The 19,961-nt window shown below is 50.2% G+C and overlaps 2 protein-coding genes across 2 annotated transcripts; both read left to right on the forward strand.

The window, feature by feature from the left end:
• Positions 1-12: 12 nt before the first annotated feature.
• LOC116986661 (sushi, von Willebrand factor type A, EGF and pentraxin domain-containing protein 1-like) lies at positions 13-13,502 on the forward strand. Its single transcript, XM_033042233.1, has 13 exons — positions 13-140; positions 923-1,019; positions 2,684-2,869; positions 3,518-3,709; positions 4,480-4,576; positions 5,394-5,467; positions 6,777-6,962; positions 7,617-7,808; positions 8,579-8,675; positions 9,492-9,565; positions 11,334-11,519; positions 12,444-12,638; positions 13,402-13,502. The coding sequence occupies exons 2-13, from the start codon at positions 956-958 to the stop codon at positions 13,500-13,502; spliced, it is 1,644 nt and encodes a 547-aa protein (XP_032898124.1). The 5' UTR covers positions 13-140; positions 923-955.
• A 713-nt stretch (positions 13,503-14,215) lies between these two features.
• Positions 14,216-19,300, forward strand: LOC116986662 (C4b-binding protein alpha chain-like). The gene is made up of 4 exons (XM_033042234.1): positions 14,216-14,387; positions 16,146-16,331; positions 16,716-16,968; positions 19,255-19,300. The coding sequence occupies exons 1-4, from the start codon at positions 14,321-14,323 to the stop codon at positions 19,298-19,300; spliced, it is 552 nt and encodes a 183-aa protein (XP_032898125.1). The 5' UTR covers positions 14,216-14,320.
• The last annotated feature ends 661 nt before the right edge of the window (positions 19,301-19,961 follow it).

Raw genomic sequence — 19,961 nt, forward strand, 5'->3', positions numbered from 1 at the left:
ACATATTTCCCAGGCCTTCCCTGTGGGGTCGAATGTGACTTACAGGTGTAACCCAGGCTTCAAGCTGAAGGAGGGCACCTCCCCAAAGATCACCTGTAACTCAGACTTGAAATGGTCACCGCTGCAGACTACCTGTGAACGTGAGTGGTCTCGACCCCTCTACCTTCTTCAACAATGTCTCGTGGTCTGGTCACTAGGCAGGTACGGTGGGTGGGGGCGGTTATTGAGGGGCAGGTCACAAGGGGAGGTGTGGGTCACGGGCAGAGTCACCGCGGTTTAGTTTGGAAATGCAGCATGGAAACTGGCCCTCTGAGTCCACGCCGACCATCGATCGCCTGCTCGCACGAGTTTGGTTTTCCCCACTGTTACATCCACTCCCTACACACTAGGGGGCAATTTACAGAGGGGCGAATTAATCTACAAACCCGCACATCTTTGAGATTGGGGAGGAAACCGGAGCACCCGGAGAAAACCCACGCAGGTCACAGGGAGAAAGTGCAAACTCCACACAGACAGCACCCAAGGTCTGGATCGAACCAGGGTCTCTGGTGCTGTGAGGCAGCAGCTCTACCCGCTGCGCCACCATGCTCCCTCCACTCGATGTTTTTAAGAGAGAGTTAGATTTAGCTCTTAGGGCTAATGGAATCAAAGGATATGGGGAGAAAACAGGAACGGGGTACTGATTGTGGATGATCAGCCATGATCATATTGAATGGCGGTGCTGGCTCGAAGGGCCGAATGGCCTACTCCTGCACCTATTTTATTTTTATATGTTAAAGTCTTGAATTTGTGTTCTGGAACTGGGGCAACAGTGCAGTGAAAACTCCTCGTTGCAAGTTTCCAAGCGCAGTGAGATGCAATGTAACACAGCGGACTTTCGGCATGTTCTAACTCATGGAATTCTCCACTAATTCCTCTTTAGGAAAATCCTGTGGAAGTCCTGGAGAAATCCTGAATGGACGTTACAATGCAACGGGGAACAAATTTGGAGACAAGGCTACCTTCTTCTGTGACACGGGGTGAGTGTCCGTCCGTCTGTCTGCTCTGTAGTAACTGGAGGAAGGAACTGCAGATGCTGGGTTACATCGGGTAAAGACACAAAGTGCTGGAGTAACTCAGCGAGTCAGGCAGCATCTCTGGAGAAAGGGAATGGGTGACGTTTCGGGTTTGAGACCCTTCTTCCAACAGAGTGTCAGGGGAGAGGGAGACACAGATATGGACGGGCAAGGTGTGAAAACTAGTGATCAAAGGGAATGGAGATTAGGTAAAATATAGAATAGATAATAAGTCACCTTCCTCTAGCTAATTATCCATTCTAAATTGTCCATCTCTGGAGAACATGCTTGGAGATCCCACAAGGTAACAGGCCCTTTGGCCCACATCCACGCTACTAGCAGTCACCTGTACACCAATTCTGTCGTCACCAATTAGGACATTTTAAGGAAGCCAATTACCCTATAAATCTGCACGTTATCAGAATGTGGAAGGCAAACTGGAGCACATTGAGTAACCCCACTAAGGCAGAGATAGATCGATCCTTGATTAGTAAGGGTGTCGGGGAATATGGGGAGAAGGCAGGAGAATGGGATTAGGAGGGAGAGATAGATCAGTCATGATTGCATGGCAGTATATAATTGATGGGCCGAAGAGCCTAATTCTACCCCCTTCACTTATGAAATGTCACCTATCCATGTTCTCCAGAGATGATGTCAGACCCACTGAGTTACTCCAGCATTTTCTACCCAAATGTGAATCTTTGATTGGCCTTTCCTGGGATCGCTGTCATTTGGGACGACAGATGGCACAATGGGCTAAGTGTTCGGCTGGCAACCGGAAGGTAGCCGGTTCGAATCCTGCTTGGAGTGCATACTGTCCTTGGGCAAGACACTTCACCCACCTTTGCCTGTGTGTGAATGTGTGTGAGTGATTGGTGGTGGTCGGAGGGGCCGTAGGCGCAGATTGGCAGCCACGCTTCCGTCAGTCTGCCCCAGGGCAGCTGTGGCTACAGAAGTAGCTTACCACCACCGAGTGTGACTGAGGAGTGAATTAATAATGCGATGTAAAGCGCCTTGAGTATTAGAAAGGCGCTATATAAATCCCATCCATTATTATTATTATTACTGCTGTTCCTCCATGCTGCCCTTCTGTGAGAAAGCCCGATGTTTGGAGCTGTGAATTGACACCAACATTGTTGGGGTCTCGAGAAAGGCTGTCAATGTATTCAGCAGAATGATACGTGCATTAGAGGTATCATTCTGATACTTGGATTGTTTTCTCTGGGAAGATCTGATGCGGTGATAATGTAGACACTGAGAACCATTTACCACTCTTGAAATATCAAACACTAGACATAGCTTTAAGGTGAGAGGGGAATGTTTACTGCATTGTGTTTTTACTGAGGGTGGTGGTGGAGGCAGATACCATAGTGGTGTTGAGGCTTTTGGACAGGCGCGTGGATATGGAGGGATATGGATCATGTGCAGGCAGGTAAGTGTTGGTCCTGGCATGTTGGGCAGGGACATTGTGGGCTGAAGGGCCTGTTCCTGTACTGTCCTGTGTTCTGAACAACCTGTGGCAGTCTGGTCAGCATGTTAAAGAACACACCGCGTGTGTCCATGTTGCCCCCTGCAGCGTGTCTTTGTGTTTAAAGTTGTGATCTCTGACTGTGTTTATCTTTCCCCAGTTGTGACATGCTCAGAAGCTCCGGCCATCGGTAACGGCTCTGTTTCCGGTCGTGGTGACAGTGAGTTCTGGGAGCACGGCATGACGGCGAAGTATTCCTGTAAACTTGGCTTCTCGCTGATCGGGTCGGCGGAGGTGACCTGCAAGGCGGACGGACAGTGGAGCTCATCGCCACCATCGTGCAGAGGTACTGGACATCATGCTCGCTGTCGCTACATAAACACTCATCTATGGCCACTGGACAACTGGCCAGAGCCGTTCCTTCCCCTGGTGACCAGGTCTCTCTGCCATCGGTCGTCAGTGGTCAGAAGTAACGTTAGCTGGTGTAGCCCCGCATTGGAGATGTTGCAACTGTGTTGTGTTCTCTAGTGCTCATTCTACCCCCCCCCCCCACTACCCCCACTCTGCCCCTTCTCCCGGGCGCTCCAGAACCAAAGACCAAGGAGGTGCCAAGTGAAGGTGGTCTTTGTTGATCCGGTCGGGATTGTCGGGTTGACCGGGTGGGGGGGCACCTCCTCATCCCCCTGTGGATGGGGGAGGGGGGGTTGCTCTCAACCGGGGCAGGGGGAGGTCTATATTAGGGGTGACTCAACTGAGGGGAAGAGGGGTCTCCACCATGGGAAAGGAGGTGTCAACCTCAAATAAGCTCTGAACTACTGTGTGTTGTTTACAATGCACTATGTTTCCATATTGTGTTGTGCGTCTGCTAGTAAGAATATCTTCGTTCTATCTGGGACAAATGACAATAAAACACTCTGGAGTCTTGAACTGAGGGGGGAGAGGGGGTCTCGACTGTAGGTTGAACTGAAAACTAACTTTCTTCTCTTTTTAAAAGCGGGTGTATGTGGAAATCTCCCATCTTTGGAAAACGGGTCACCGAGGGATGAATATATTTCCCAGGCCTTCCCTGTGGGGTCGAATGTGATTTACAGGTGTAACCCAGGCTTCAAGCTGAAGGAGGGCACCTCCCCAAAGATCACCTGTAACTCAGACTTGACCTGGTCACCGCTGCAGACTACCTGTGAACGTGAGTGGTCTCGACCCCTCTACCTTCTTCAACAATGTCTCGTGGTCTGGTCACTAGGCAGGTACGGTGGGTGGGGGCGGTTATTGAGGGGCAGGTCACAAGGGGAGGTGTGGGTCACGGGCAGAGTCACCGCGGTTTAGTTTGGAAATGCAGCATGGAAACTGGCCCACTGAGTCCACGCCGACCATCGATCACCTGCTCGCACGAGTTTGGTTTTCCCCACTGTTACACCCACTCCCTACACACCAGGGGGCAATTTACAGAGGGGCGAATTAATCTACAAACCCGCACACCTTTGAGATTGGGGAGGAAACCGGAGCACCCGGAGAAAACCCACGCAGGTCACAGGGAGAAAGTGCAAACTCCACACAGACAGCACCCAAGGTCTGGATCGAACCAGGGTCTCTGGTGCTGTGAGGCAGCAGCTCTACCCGCTGCGCCACCATGCTCCCTCCACTCGATGTTTTCAAGAGAGAGTTAGATTTAGCTCTTAGGGCTAATGGAATCAAAGGATATGGGGAGAAAACAGGATCATATTGAATCAGCCATGATCATATTGAATGGCGGTGCTGGCTCGAAGGGCCGAATGGCCTACTCCTGCACCTATTTTATTTTTACATGTTAAAGTCTTGAATTTGTGTTCTGGAACTGGGGCAACAGTGCAGTGAAAACTCCTCGTTGCAAGTTTCCAAGCGCAGTGAGATGCAATGTAACACAGCGGACTTTCGGCATGTTCTAACTCATGGAATTCTCCACTAATTCCTCTTTAGGAAAATCCTGTGGAAGTCCTGGAGAAATCCTGAATGGACGTTACAATGCAACGGGGAACAAATTTGGAGACAAGGCTACCTTCTTCTGTGACACGGGGTGAGTGTCCGTCCGTCTGTCTGCTCTGTAGTAACTGGAGGAAGGAACTGCAGATGCTGGGTTACATCGGGTAAAGACACAAAGTGCTGGAGTAACTCAGCGAGTCAGGCAGCATCTCTGGAGAAAGGGAATGGGTGACGTTTCGGGTTTGAGACCCTTCTTCCAACAGAGTGTCAGGGGAGAGGGAGACACAGATATGGACGGGCAAGGTGTGAAAACTAGTGATCAAAGGGAACGGAGATTAGGTAAAATATAGAATAGATAATAAGTCACCTTCCTCTAGCTAATTATCCATTCTAAATTGTCCATCTCTGGAGAACATGCTTGGAGATCCCACAAGGTAACAGGCCCTTTGGCCCACATCCACGCTACTAGCAGTCACCTGTACACCAATTCTGTCGTCACCAATTAGGACATTTTAAGGAAGCCAATTACCCTATAAATCTGCACGTTATCAGAATGTGGAAGGCAAACTGGAGCACATTGAGTAACCCCACTAAGGCAGAGATAGATCGATCCTTGATTAGTACGGGTGTCGGGGGTTATGGGGAGAAGGCAGGAGAATGGGATTAGGAGGGAGAGATAGATCAGTCATGATTGCATGGCAGTATATAATTGATGGGCCGAAGAGCCTAATTCTACCCCCTTCACTTATGAAATGTCACCTATCCATGTTCTCCAGAGATGATGTCAGACCCACTGAGTTACTCCAGCATTTTCTACCCAAATGTGAATCTTTGATTGGCCTTTCCTGGGATCGCTGTCATTGTCCCGTTGGTTGTGGGTATTTCCCGAGCTGTTCCTTTCCCTTTTCCAGGTACAACTTGGTGGGTCGGGACACCAGGCTGTGTGAGGACAGCGGGTGGAGCGGCCAGGTGCCTACCTGTGAAGGTGAGCTGGAGTTCCTCATCGGCAAGGGCAGGTGTCTGTGATTCCCCTCCCTAATCCTCACATCAAAGCTGGACGTGGCAGCTTCACAAGTTAGCTCTTTCCATCCTGAGTCTTGTAGTGTGCGTTTAGAAACTTTTGTATCGTCTGCTCTACGGGAGAGGGGAGAAGAAGGAATGACCGGGGTGTGAGTGGTCCTAGATTATGTGTAGATGCTGGTTTAAACGGTAGACACAAAGCTGGAGTAACTCAACAGGACGGGCAGCATCTCTGGAGAGAAGGTACACACTAACACTATCCTACACACACTTGGGAATTAACCTACAAACCTACAAACCTGCACGTCTTTGGAGTGTGGGAGGAAACTGGAGCACCCAGAGAAAACCCACGCAGGTCTCGGGGAGAACGTACAGACAGCACCCGTAGTCGGGATTGAACTCTGGTCCCTGGCGCTGTAAGGCAGCAACTCTACTGCCTTACAGTAGATTCCCGCTTGGAGTGTCCTTGGGCAAGACACTTCACCCACCTTTACCTGTGTGTGAATGTGTGTGAGTGATAGGTGGTGGTCGGAGGGGCCGTAGGCGCAGATTGGCAGCCACGCTTCCGTCAGTCTGCCCCAGGGCAGCTGTGGCTACAGAAGTAGCTTACCACCACCGAGTGTGACTGAGGAGTGAATTAATAATGCGATGTAAAGCGCCTTGAGTATTAGAAAGGTGCTATATAAATCCCATCCATTATTATTATTATTACTGCTGTTCCTCCATGCTGCCCTTCTGTGAGAAAGCCTGATGTTTGGAGCTGTGAATTGACACCAACATTGTTGGGGTCTCGAGAAAGGCTGTCAATGTATTCAGCAGAATGATACGTGCATTAGAGGTATCATTCTGATACTTGGATTGTTTTCTCTGGGAAGATCTGATGCGGTGATAATGTAGACACTGAGAACCATTTACCACTCTTGAAATATCAAACACTAGACATAGCTTTAAGGTGAGAGGGGAATGTTTACTGCATTGTGTTTTTACTGAGGGTGGTGGTGGAGGCAGATACCATAGTGGTGTTGAGGCTTTTGGACAGGCGCGTGGATATGGAGGGATATGGATCATGTGCAGGCAGGTAAGTGTTGGTCCTGGCATGTTGGGCAGGGACATTGTGGGCTGAAGGGCCTGTTCCTGTACTGTCCTGTGTTCTGAACAACCTGTGGCAGTCTGGTCAGCATGTTAAAGAACACACCGCGTGTGTCCATGTTGCCCCCTGCAGCGTGTCTTTGTGTTTAAAGTTGTGATCTCTGACTGTGTTTATCTTTCCCCAGTTGTGACATGCTCAGAAGCTCCGGCCATCGGTAACGGCTCTGTTTCCGGTCGTGGTGACAGTGAGTTCTGGGAGTACGGCATGACGGCGAAGTATTCCTGTAAACTTGGCTTCTCGCTGATCGGGTCGGCGGAGGTGACCTGCAAGGCGGACGGACAGTGGAGCTCATCGCCACCATCGTGCAGAGGTACTGGACATCATGCTCGCTGTCGCTACATAAACACTCATCTATGGCCACTGGACAACTGGCCAGAGCCGTTCCTTCCCCTGGTGACCAGTATTCTCTGCCATCGGCCGTCAGTGGTCAGAAGTAACGTTAGCTGGTGTAGCTCCACATTGGAGATGTTGCAACTGTGTTGTGTTCTCTAGTGCTCATTCTACCCCCCCCCCCCCCCCCCCCACTACCCCCACTCTGCCCCTTCTCCCGGGCGCTCCAGAACCAAAGACCAAGGAGGTGCCAAGTGAAGGTGGTCTTTGTTGATCCGGTCGGGATTGTCGGGTTGACCGGGTGGGGGGGCACCTCCTCATCCCCCTGTGGATGGGGGAGGGGGGGTTGCTCTCAACCGGGGCAGGGGGAGGTCTATATTAGGGGTGACTCAACTGAGGGGAAGAGGGGTCTCCACCATGGGAAAGGAGGTGTCAACCTCAAATAAGCTCTGAACTACTGTGTGTTGTTTACAATGCACTATGTTTCCATATTGTGTTGTGTGTCTGCTAGTAAGAATATCTTCGTTCTATCTGGGACAAATGACAATAAAACACTCGAGTCTTGAACTGAGGGGGGAGAGGGGGTCTCGACTGTAGGTTGAACTGAAAACTAACTTTCTTCTCTTTTTAAAAGCGGGTGTATGTGGAAATCTCCCATCTTTGGAAAACGGGTCACCGAGGGATGAACATATTTCCCAGGCCTTCCCTGTGGGGTCGAATGTGATTTACAGGTGTAACCCAGGCTTCAAGCTGAAGGAGGGCACCTCCCCAAAGATCACCTGTAACTCAGACTTGACCTGGTCACCGCTGCAGACTACCTGTGAACGTGAGTGGTCTCGACCCCTCTACCTTCTTCAACAATGTCTCGTGGTCTGGTCACTAGGCAGGTACGGTGGGTGGGGGCGGTTATTGAGGGGCAGGTCACAAGGGGAGGTGTGGGTCACGGGCAGAGTCACCGCGGTTTAGTTTGGAAATGCAGCATGGAAACTGGCCCACTGAGTCCACGCCGACCATCGATCACCTGCTCGCACGAGTTTGGTTTTCCCCACTGTTACATCCACTCCCTACACACTAGGGGGCAATTTACAGAGGGGCGAATTAATCTACAAACCCGCACATCTTTGAGATTGGGGAGGAAACCGGAGCACCCGGAGAAAACCCACGCAGGTCACAGGGAGAAAGTGCAAACTCCACACAGACAGCACCCAAGGTCTGGATCGAACCAGGGTCTCTGGTGCTGTGAGGCAGCAGCTCTACCCGCTGCGCCACCATGCTCCCTCCACTCGATGTTTTCAAGAGAGAGTTAGATTTAGCTCTTAGGGCTAATGGAATCAAAGGATATGGGGAGAAAACAGGATCATATTGAATCAGCCATGATCATATTGAATGGCGGTGCTGGCTCGAAGGGCCGAATGGCCTACTCCTGCACCTATTTTATTTTTATATGTTAAAGTCTTGAATTTGTGTTCTGGAACTGGGGCAACAGTGCAGTGAAAACTCCTCGTTGCAAGTTTCCAAGCGCAGTGAGATGCAATGTAACACAGCGGACTTTCGGCATGTTCTAACTCATGGAATTCTCCACTAATTCCTCTTTAGGAAAATCCTGTGGAAGTCCTGGAGAAATCCTGAATGGACGTTACAATGCAACGGGGAACAAATTTGGAGACAAGGCTACCTTCTTCTGTGACACGGGGTGAGTGTCCGTCCGTCTGTCTGCTCTGTAGTAACTGGAGGAAGGAACTGCAGATGCTGGGTTACACCGGGTAAAGACACAAAGTGCTGGAGTAACTCAGCGAGTCAGGCAGCATCTCTGGAGAAAGGGAATGGGTGACGTTTCGGGTTTGAGACCCTTCTTCCAACAGAGTGTCAGGGGAGAGGGAGACACAGATATGGACGGGCAAGGTGTGAAAACTAGTGATCAAAGGGAACGGAGATTAGGTAAAATATAGAATAGATAATAAGTCACCTTCCTCTAGCTAATTATCCATTCTAAATTGTCCATCTCTGGAGAACATGCTTGGAGATCCCACAAGTTAACAGGCCCTTTGGCCCACATCCACGCTACTAGCAGTCACCTGTACACCAATTCTGTCGTCACCAATTAGGACATTTTACGGAAGCCAATTACCCTATAAATCTGCACGTTATCAGAATGTGGAAGGCAAACTGGAGCACATTGAGTAACGCCACTAAGGCAGAGATAGATCGATCCTTGATTAGTACGGGTGTCGGGGGTTATGGGGAGAAGGCAGGGAATGGGATTAGGAGGGAGAGATAGATCAGTCATGATTGCATGGCAGTATATAATTGATGGGCCGAATAGCCTAATTCTACCCCCTTCACTTATGAAATGTCACCTATCCATGTTCTCCAGAGATGATGTCAGACCCACTGAGTTACTCCAGCATTTTCTACCCAAATGTGAATCTTTGATTGGCCTTTCCTGGGATCGCTGTCATTGTCCCGTTGGTTGTGGGTATTTCCCGAGCTGTTCCTTTCCCTTTTGCAGGTACAACTTGGTGGGTCGGGACACCAGGCTGTGTGAGGACAGCGGGTGGAGCGGCCAGGTGCCTACCTGTGAAGGTGAGCTGGAGTTCCTCATCGGCAAGGGCAGGTGTCTGTGATTCCCCTCCCTAATCCTCACATCAAAGCTGGACGTGGCAGCTTCACAAGTTAGCTCTTTCCATCCTGAGTCTTGTAGTGTGCGTTTAGAAACTTTTGTATCGTCTGCTCTACGGGAGAGGGGAGAAGAAGGAATGACCGGGGTGTGCGTGGTCCTAGATTATGTGTAGATGCTGGTTTAAACGGTAGACACAAAGCTGGAGTAACTCAACAGGACGGGCAGCATCTCTGGAGAGAAGGTACACACTAACAATATCCTACACACACTTGGGAATTAACCTACAAACCTACAAACCTGCACGTCTTTGGAGTGTGGGAGGAAACTGGAGCACCCAGAGAAAACCCACGCAGGTCTCGGGGAGAACGTACAAACTCCGTACAGACAGCACCCGTAGTCGGGATTGAACTCTGGTCCCTGGCGCTGTAAGGCAGCAACTCTACTGCCTTACAGTAGATTCCCGCTTGGACTGTCCTTGGGCAAGACACTTCACCCACCTTTGCCTGTGTGTGAATGTGTGTGAATGTGTGTGAGTGATTGGTGGTGGTCGGAGGGGCCGTAGGCGCAGATTGGCAGCCACGCTTCCGTCAGTCTGCCCCAGGGCAGCTGTGGCTACAGAGGTAGCTTACCACCACCGAGTGTGACTGAGGAGTGAATGAATAATGCGATGTAAAGCGCCTTGAGTATTAGAAAGGCGCTATATAAATCCCATCCATTATTATTATTATTACTGCTGTGCCTCCATGCTGCCCTTCTGTGAGAAAGCCTGATGTTTGGAGCTGTGAATTGACACCAACATTGTTGGGGTCTCAAGAAAGGCTGTCAATGTATTCAGCAGAATATACAGTAGATCCGCTGCAGAAATGGGCAGAGGAATGGCAGATGGAGTTTAATCTGAGAAGGTGTGAAATGGGAGCTGGTCTTTGGGAGGTCGAATGAAAGGGGATAATGTACACGACTCTTAACGGCATTGTTGTACAGGGCTTGGGGTCCAAGTCCGCAGCTTGCTGAAAGTGACAATGCATGATAGTCAAGAGTCTAGAGTGTTTTATCGTCGTATGTCGCAGATGGAACAATTACATTCTTACTTGCAGAGTGGCAAAGAAAGCATATGGTTTGCTTTCTTCATTGGTCGGGGCATTGAGTACAAGTCTGAAGTCAGGATGCAGCTGTATAGGACTTTGGCCAGGCTGCATGTGGAGTATTGTGTGCAGTTCTGGTCGCCCTCATTACAGGATGTGGTGACTTTGGAGAGGGTGCAGGGGAGGTTTACAAGAATGATACGTGCATTAGAGGTATCATTCTGATACTTGGATTGTTTTCTCTGGGAAGATCTGATGCGGTGATAATGTAGACACTGAGAACCATTTACCACTCTTGAAATATCAAACACTAGACATAGCTTTAAGGTGAGAGGGGAATGTTTACTGCACTGTGTTTTTACTGAGGGTGGTGGTGGAGGCAGATACCATAGTGGTGTTGAGGCTTTTGGACAGGCGCGTGGATATGGAGGGATATGGATCATGTGCAGGCAGGTAAGTGTTGGTCCTGGCATGTTGGGCAGGGACATTGTGGGCTGAAGGGCCTGTTCCTGTACTGTCCTGTGTTCTGAACAACCTGTGGCAGTCTGGTCAGCATGTTAAAGAACACACCGCGTGTGTCCATGTTGCCCCCTGCAGCGTGTCTTTGTGTTTAAAGTTGTGATCTCTGACTGTGTTTATCTTTCCCCAGTTGTGACATGCTCAGAAGCTCCGGCCGTCAGTAACGGCTCTGTTTCCGGTCGTGGTGACAGTGAGTTCTGGGAGCACGGCATGACGGCGAAGTATTCCTGTAAACCTGGCTTCTCGCTGATCGGGTCGGCGGAGGTGACCTGCAAGGCGGACGGACAGTGGAGCTCACCGCCACCATCGTGCAGAGGTACTGGACATCACGCTCGCTGTCGCTACGTAAACACTCATCTCTGGCCACTGGACAACTGGCCAGAGCCGTTCCTTCCCCTGGTGACCAGGTCTCTCTGCCATCGGCCGTCAGTGGTCAGAAGTTAGCTGGTGTAGCTCCGCATTGGAGATGTTGCAACTGTGTTGTGTTCTCTAGTGCTCATTCTACCCCTCCCCCACCCCCACCCACCCTGGCCAATACTTCCTCAAGAATTTCCTGAGGAAACCCAGCGACTTTCACCACTTTTTACAGTTGCAATGTTGAAAACATCGTATCGGGTTTCATCACCGTGGGGTTTGGCAACAGCTCTGCCCAAGACCTCCCCCCCATCCCCAGCCAACACCTTTACTTCCTCAGGGGCTAACTGAGGAAATTCAGCATCACCTCCCTCCCCTTCTTACACATTGCCTGTCCACCTGTGAGTGTGAGAGGTCACTGGGTCACCCACTCCGGGCCGGGAGTGGCCCACTCTGGCCCTTCTCCCGGGCGCTCCAGAACCAAAGACCAAGGAGGTGCCAAGTGAAGGTGGTCTTTGTTGATCCGGTCGGGATTGTCGGGTTGACCGGGTGGGGGGGCACCTCCTCATCCCCCTGTGGATGGGGGAGGGGGGGTTGCTCTCAACCGGGGCGGGGGGAGGTCTATATTAGGGGTGACTCAACTGAGGGGAAGAGGGGTCTCCACCATGGGAAAGGAGGTGTCAACCTCAAATAAGCTCTGAACTACTGTGTGTGTTGTTTACAATGCACTATGTTTCCATATTGTGTTGTGCGTCTGCTAGTAAGAATATCTTCGTTCTATCTGGGACAAATGACAATAAAACACTCTGGAGTCTTGAACTGAGGGGGGAGAGGGGGTCTCGACTGTGGGTTGAACTGAAAACTAACTTTCTTCTCTTTTTAAAAGCGGGTGTATGTGGAAATCTCCCATCTTTGGAAAACGGGTCACCAAGGGATGAACATATTTCCCAGGATGCCTTCCCTGTGGGGTCGAATGTGACTTACAGGTGTAACCCAGGCTTCACGCTGAAGGAGGGCACCTCCCCAAAGATCACCTGTAACTCAGACTTGAAATGGTCACCGCTGCAGACTACCTGTGAACGTGAGTGGTCTCGACCCCTCTACCTTCTTCAACAATGTCTCGTGGTCTGGTCACTAGGCAGGTACGGTGGGTGGGGGCGGTTATTGAGGGGCAGGTCACAAGGGGAGGTGTGGGTCACGGGCAGAGTCACCGCGGTTTAGTTTGGAAATGCAGCATGGAAACTGGCCCACTGAGTCCACGCCGACCATCGATCACCTGCTCGCACGAGTTTGGTTTTCCCCACTGTTACATCCACTCCCTACACACTAGGGGGCAATTTACAGAGGGGCGAATTAATCTACAAACCCGCACATCTTTGAGATTGTGAAGGAAACCCACGCAGGTCACAGGGAGAAAGTGCAAACTCCACACAGACAGCACCCAAGGTCTGGATCGAACCAGGGTCTCTGGTGCTGTGAGGCAGCAGCTCTACCCGCTGCGCCACCATGCTCCCTCCACTCGATGTTTTCAAGAGAGAGTTAGATTTAGCTCTTAGGGCTAATGGAATCAAAGGATATGGGGAGAAAACAGGAACGGGGTACTGATTGTGGATGATCAGCCATGATCATATTGAATGGCGGTGCTGGCTCGAAGGGCCGAATGGCCTACTCCTGCACCTATTTTATTTTTATATGTTAAAGTCTTGAATTTGTGTTCTGGCACTGGGGCAGCAGTGCAGTGAAAACTCCTCGTTGCAAGTTTCCAAGCGCAGTGAGATGCAATGTAACACAGCGGACTTTCGGCATGTTCTAACTCATGGAATTCTCCACTAATTCCTCTTTAGGAAAATCCTGTGGAAGTCCTGGAGAAATCCTGAATGGACGTTACAATGCAACGGGGAACAAATTTGGAGACAAGGCTACCTTCTTCTGTAACACGGGGTGAGTGTCCGTCCGTCTGTCTGCTCTGTAGTAACTGGAGGAAGGAACTGCAGATGCTGGGTTACACCGGGTAAAGACACAAAGTGCTGGAGTAACTCAGCGAGTCAGGCAGCATCTCTGGAGAAAGGGAATGGGTGACGTTTCGGGTTTGAGACCCTTCTTCCAACAGTGTCAGGGGAGAGGGAGACACAGATATGGACGGGCAAGGTGTGAAAACTAGTGATCAAAGGGAACGGAGATCAGGTAAAATATAGAATAGATAATAAGTCACCTTCCTCTAGCTAATTATCCATTCTAAATTGTCCATCTCTGGAGAACATGCGTGGAGATACCACAAGGAAACAGGCCCTTTGGCCCACATCCACGCTACTAGCAGTCACCTGTACACCAATTCTGTCGTCACCAATTAGGACGTTTTAAGGAAGCCAATTAACCTATAAATCTGCACGTTATCAGAATGTGGAAGGCAAATTGGAGCACATTGAGTAACCCCACTAAGGTAGAGATAGATCGATCCTTGATTAGTACGGGTGTCGGGGGTTATGGGGAGAAGGCAGGAGAATGGGATTAGGAGGGAGAGATAGATCAGTCATGATTGCATGGCAGTATATAATTGATGGGCCGAATAGCCTAATTCTACCCCCTTCACTTATGAAATGTCACCTATCCATGTTCTCCAGAGATGATGTCAGACCCACTGAGTTACTCCAGCATTTTCTACCCAAATGTGAATCTTTGATTGGCCTTTCCTGGGATCGCTGTCATTGTCCCGTTGGTTGTGGGTATTTCCCGAGCTGTTCCTTTCCCTTTTGCAGGTACAACATGGTGGGTCGGGACACCAGGCTGTGTGAGGACAGCGGGTGGAGCGGCCAGGTGCCTACCTGTGAAGGTGAGCTGGAGTTCCTCATCGGCAAGGGCAGGTGTCTGTGATTCCCCTCCCTAATCCTCACATCAAAGCTGGACGTGGCAGCTTCACAAGTTAGCTCTTTCCATCCTGAGTCTTGTAGTGTGCGTTTAGAAACTTTTGTATCGTCTGCTTAACGGGAGAGGGGAGAAGAAGGAATGACCGGGGTGTGCGTGGTCCTAGATTATGTGTAGATGCTGGTTTAAACGGTAGACACAAAGCTGGAGTAACTCAACAGGACGGGCAGCATCTCTGGAGAGAAGGTACACACTAACAATATCCTACACACACTTGGGAATTAACCTACAAACCTACAAACCTGCACGTCTTTGGAGTGTGGGAGGAAACTGGAGCACCCAGAGAAAACCCACGCAGGTCTCGGGGAGAACGTACAGACTCCGTACAGACAGCACCCGTAGTCGGGATTGAACTCTGGTCCCTGGCGCTGTAAGGCAGCAACTCTACTGCCTTACAGTAGATTCCCGCTTGGACTGTCCTTGGGCAAGACACTTCACCCACCTTTGCCTGTGTGTGAATGTGTGTGAGTGATTGGTGGTGGTCGGAGGGGCCGTAGGCGCAGATTGGCAGCCACGCTTCCGTCAGTCTGCCCCAGGGCAGCTGTGGCTACAGAAGTAGCTTACCACCACCGAGTGTGACTGAGGAGTGAATGAATAATGCGATGTAAAGCGCCTTGAGTATTAGAAAGGCGCTATATAAATCCCATCCATTATTATTATTATTACTGCTGTGCCTCCATGCTGCCCTTCTGTGAGAAAGCCTGATGTTTGGAGCTGTGAATTGACACCAACATTGTTGGGGTCTCGAGAAAGGCTGTCAATGTATTCAGCAGAATATACAGTAGATCCGCTGCCGAAATGGGCGGAGGAATGGCAGATGGAGTTTAATCTGAGAAGGTGTGAAATGGGAGTTGGCCTTTGGGAGGTCGAATGAAAGGGGATAATGTACACGACTCTTAACGGCATTGTTGTACAGGGCTTGGGGTCCAAGTCCGCAGCTTGCTGAAAGTGACAATGCGTGATAGTCAAGAGTCTAGAGTGTTTTATCGTCGTATGTCGCAGATGGAACAATGACATTCTTACTTGCAGAGTGGCAAAGAAAGCATATGGTTTGCTTTCTTCATTGGTCGGGGCATTGAGTACAAGTCTGAAGTCAGGATGCAGCTGTATAGGACTTTGGCCAGGCTGCATGTGGAGTATTGTGTGCAGTTCTGGTCGCCCCCATTACAGGATGTGGTGACTTTGGTGAGGGTGCAGGGGAGGTTTACCAGAATGATACGTGCATTAGAGGTATCATTCTGATACTTGGATTGTTTTCTCTGGGAAGATCTGATGCGGTGATAATGTAGACATTGAGAACCATTTACCTCTCTTGAAATATCAAACACTAGACATAGCTTTAAGGTGAGAGGGGAATGTTTACTGCAGTGTGTTTTTACTGAGGGTGGTGGTGGAGGCAGATACCATAGTGGTGTTGAGGCTTTTGGACAGGCGCGTGGATATGGAGGGATATGGATCATGTGCAGGCAGGTAAGTGTTGGTCCTGGCATGTTGGGCAGGGACATTGTGGGCTGAAGGGCCTGTTCCTGTACTGTCCTGTGTTCTGAACAACCTGTGGCAGTCTGGTCAGCATGTTAAAGAACACACCGCGTGTGTCCATGTTGCCCCCTGCAGCGTGTCTTTGTGTTTAAAGTTGTGATCTCTGACTGTGTTTATCTTTCCCCAGTTGTGACATGCTCAGAAGCTCCGGCCATCAGTAACGGCTCTGTTTCCGGTCGTGGTGACAGTGAGTTCTGGGAGTACGGCATGACGGCGAAGTATTCCTGTAAACTTGGCTTCTCGCTGATCGGGCCGGCGGAGGTGACCTGCAAGGCGGACGGACAGTGGAGCTCACCGCCACCATCGTGCAGAGGTACTGGACATCATGCTCGCTATCGCTACGTAAACACTCATCTCTGGCCACTGGACAACTGGCCAGAGCCGTTCCTTCCCCTGGTGAGGGGGGGTTACTCTCAACCGGGGCAGGGGGAGATCTATATTAGGGGTGACTCAACTGAGGGGAAGAGGGGTCTCCACCATGGGAAAGGAGGTGTCAACCTCAAATAAGCTCTGAACTACTGTGTGTGTTGTTTACAATGCACTATGTTTCCATATTGTGTTGTGTCTGCTAGTAAGAATATCTTCGTTCTATCTGGGACACATAACAATAAAACACTCTGGAGTCTTGAACTGAGGGGGGAGAGGGGGTCTCGACTGTGGGTTGAACTGAAAACTAACTTTTTTCTCTTTTTAAAAGCGGGTGTATGTGGAAATCTCCCATCTTTGGAAAACGGGTCACCGAGGGATGAACATATTTCCCAGGCCTTCCCTGTGGGGTCGAATGTGACTTACAGGTGTAACCCAGGCTTCACGCTGAAGGAGGGCACCTCCCCAAAGATCACCTGTAACTCAGACTTGACCTGGTCACCGCTGCAGACTACCTGTGAACGTGAGTGGTCTCGACCCCTCTACCTTCTTCAACAATGTCTCGTGGTCTGGTCACTAGGCAGGTACGGTGGGTGGGGGCGGTTATTGAGGGGCAGGTCACAAGGGGAGGTGTGGGTCACGGGCAGAGTCACCGCGGTTTAGTTTGGAAATGCAGCATGGAAACTGGCCCACTGAGTCCACGCCGACCATCGATCACCTGCTCGCACGAGTTTGGTTTTCCCCACTGTTACATCCACTCCCTACACACTAGGGGGCAATTTACAGAGGGGCGAATTAATCACACACCACACTCCCCACCATTGTAGATGTAGCCCAGTCCATCACACACACCACACTCCCCACTATTGTAGATGTAGCCCAGTCCCACACAGACCACACTCCCCACAGTGACAATAATGAACCAAAATCTAAACCCTGCTCCATCCTCGCACCCATCTATCCCCCCCCCCCCCCCCCACCCACCCTCTGTACCAGCTATCTTACCCCCCCTCCCCCCTGCTCCCTTTCATAAGGAATAAGAGTAGAATTAGGCCATTCAGCCCCATCGAGTCTACTCCGCCATTCAATCATGGCTGATCTATCTCTCCCTCCTAACCCCATTCTCCTGCCTTCTCCCTGGTCTCTCCCCGCCACACTACACCTTGTTAGAGGATCACATTCCTACCGACCTTGGTGTTGAAGTCACCCCAGTGGTACTTCACGTTGTCTCCTCCTGGGGAAAGGGCCCTCGGACCAAGGTTGGAGCAGAACGTATTGTACATTGAGCAGCACAGGAACAGCCCTGTGCCTCACTGCCTGTGCTGAACATGATGCCAAGAACAACTCTTTATCTGCCTGCACATACTCCTGCATATCCACATACTTGTCCAAACGTCTCTTCAATGCCACCATCATATCTGCCTCCACCACCACCGCCCCCTGCTCACTCCGGGCACCCACCACCCAAATAGAAAACTTCTGCCCCCCTCCTTTAAACTTTGCCCCTTCCATCTGAAAGCTCTGCCCTCTTGTATTTGATTTTACAATCCCGGAAGAAAGGACTGTCCACCCTCTCAATGACCCTCATTGTATCAACTTCTGTTACCTCTCCCCTCAGCCTTCAGTGTTCCAGATAAAACAATCCAAGCCTGTCCAGATTCTCCCTAATCCAAGCAGCATTGTGGCAACACGGTGGCACAGGGGTTGAGTTGCTGCCTTACAGCGCCATAGACCCGGGTTCGATCCTGACTACGGGTGCTGCGTTTACAGTGTTTATACGTTCACCCTGTGATCACGTGGGTTTTCTCCGGGTGCACTGGTTTCCTCCCACGCTCCAAAGACGGGCTGTTTTGTAGATTAATTCGGCACAGACTCGGTCGGTCAAAGGTACATTTTCACACGGCCTCTCTGACCCAATTAAAAGTAAGCAGTCTGATAAACCTCCTTGGCATGCTCTTCAAATCGATCCTTCATTTTGATCCTTGTGATTAAAACTGCTAAACCTTGTCAACATAAATGCTTCTCTGTAAATGTTCTTGCTTGCAGACTAGGTGTGGCTCGGACTTTGTTTGTATGTTGGTATTTGATTTATTATTGACTTGTGCAAAGGTCCGGGAAAAGCTAGGCGTATTATCCAGGCTAATCATAATCTGCATGAGTAAAACCAGAGCATGCACATGTACAACAGGTGGTGCAAAGAGAAACATACCAGGGTGCAGGAAACAGTCTTTATAACATTAGCTCACACATTCATAAGTTCTAGGAGCAGAATTAGGCCATTCGGCCCATCAAGTCTACTCTGCCATTCATGGCTGATCTATCTCTCCCTCCTAACGCCATTCTCCTGCCTTCTCCCCATAACCCGACACCTGTACTAATCAATCTCTGTATTAAAAAATATCCTAAGACTTGCCCTCCACCGCTGTCTGTGGCAATTAATTCCACAGATTCACCACCCCTCTGACTAAAGAAATTCATCCTCATCTCTTTTGTAAAGGTACGTCCTTTAATTCTGAGGCTGTGGCCTCTCTCTGGTCCTCTGGTGCCTCTGGTTTCACAGTGAAGAGTCTAAAGTCGGCAATGAGGCAGCTTGGAATGAGGTATCGTTCTAGCCTGACATCCCTGCTTCATCCTGTAGTCAAACACCAAAGTGCTTCCCTCCCAAACATCTTGCCGACCTTGGAGATCTGTGGGCAGACTAAGCCGTCTGCTGCACCTTGGTATCTTGCAGATCTGCGGACACAAAGTCTAGGTCTTCCTCCTGTCTCTCCATGTTCTCAACCCATTCTCACATCTCGTCTTCCCCAGTCTCGTTACCTCAGACTTCACAAGATCAATTCCCATGGTGAGATTTGTATGTTTTTGAGCAGCCTCGACTTCTGCTTCCTCATTCAATCACACGATCTGCTGTCGTAATTGTCACCATGATGGCTCACAAAGCAAAAAGGCCACGTGTTCATCTGCTCTGTAATTGCCAACATCTCTCGCCAACATCGTTGACCGCTGCTCCAACCCGTTTCACAGGCATCTGCCTCCTTTACTCTGGAAAATGATTCGGATGAAAATGTAGATGAGTGGTTTAGTAAGTTTGCAGACAACGCAAAGAGTTGGCAGAGTTGTGGACAAGAAGAACGTTGTCAACAGATGCAGCAGGATATAGACCAGTTGACACTTGCACGAGTGTGACATGTTGCACTTTGGGAGGTCCAACGCAGTAAACAGTAGGAGACAGGAGCTTGAGATGAAGTGCATGACTCCTTGCAAGTGGCAACACAAGTAGATATAGTGGCAAAGAAAGCACATCGTATGCTTGGCTTGAATGGTCGGGGCATTGAGTATAATGGTCAGGAAGTCATGTTGCAGGTGTATAAACCATTGGTCAGGCCATATTGGGAGCATTGTGTGCACTCTGGTGGCCCCATTGCGGGCAGGATGTGGAGGCTTTGGGGAGGGTGCCAGAGTAGGAGGTTTGCCGGGATGTTGAGGATGCTGGGTATTTTGAGAGGTTGGACAGATTTGGATTGTTTTCTCTGGATCATTGGAGACCTGAAGGAAGTTTATGAAATGATGAGAGGCG

This window comes from Amblyraja radiata, chromosome 24 (assembly GCF_010909765.2).
Source record: "Amblyraja radiata isolate CabotCenter1 chromosome 24, sAmbRad1.1.pri, whole genome shotgun sequence".
Taxonomy (NCBI): domain Eukaryota; kingdom Metazoa; phylum Chordata; class Chondrichthyes; order Rajiformes; family Rajidae; genus Amblyraja; species Amblyraja radiata.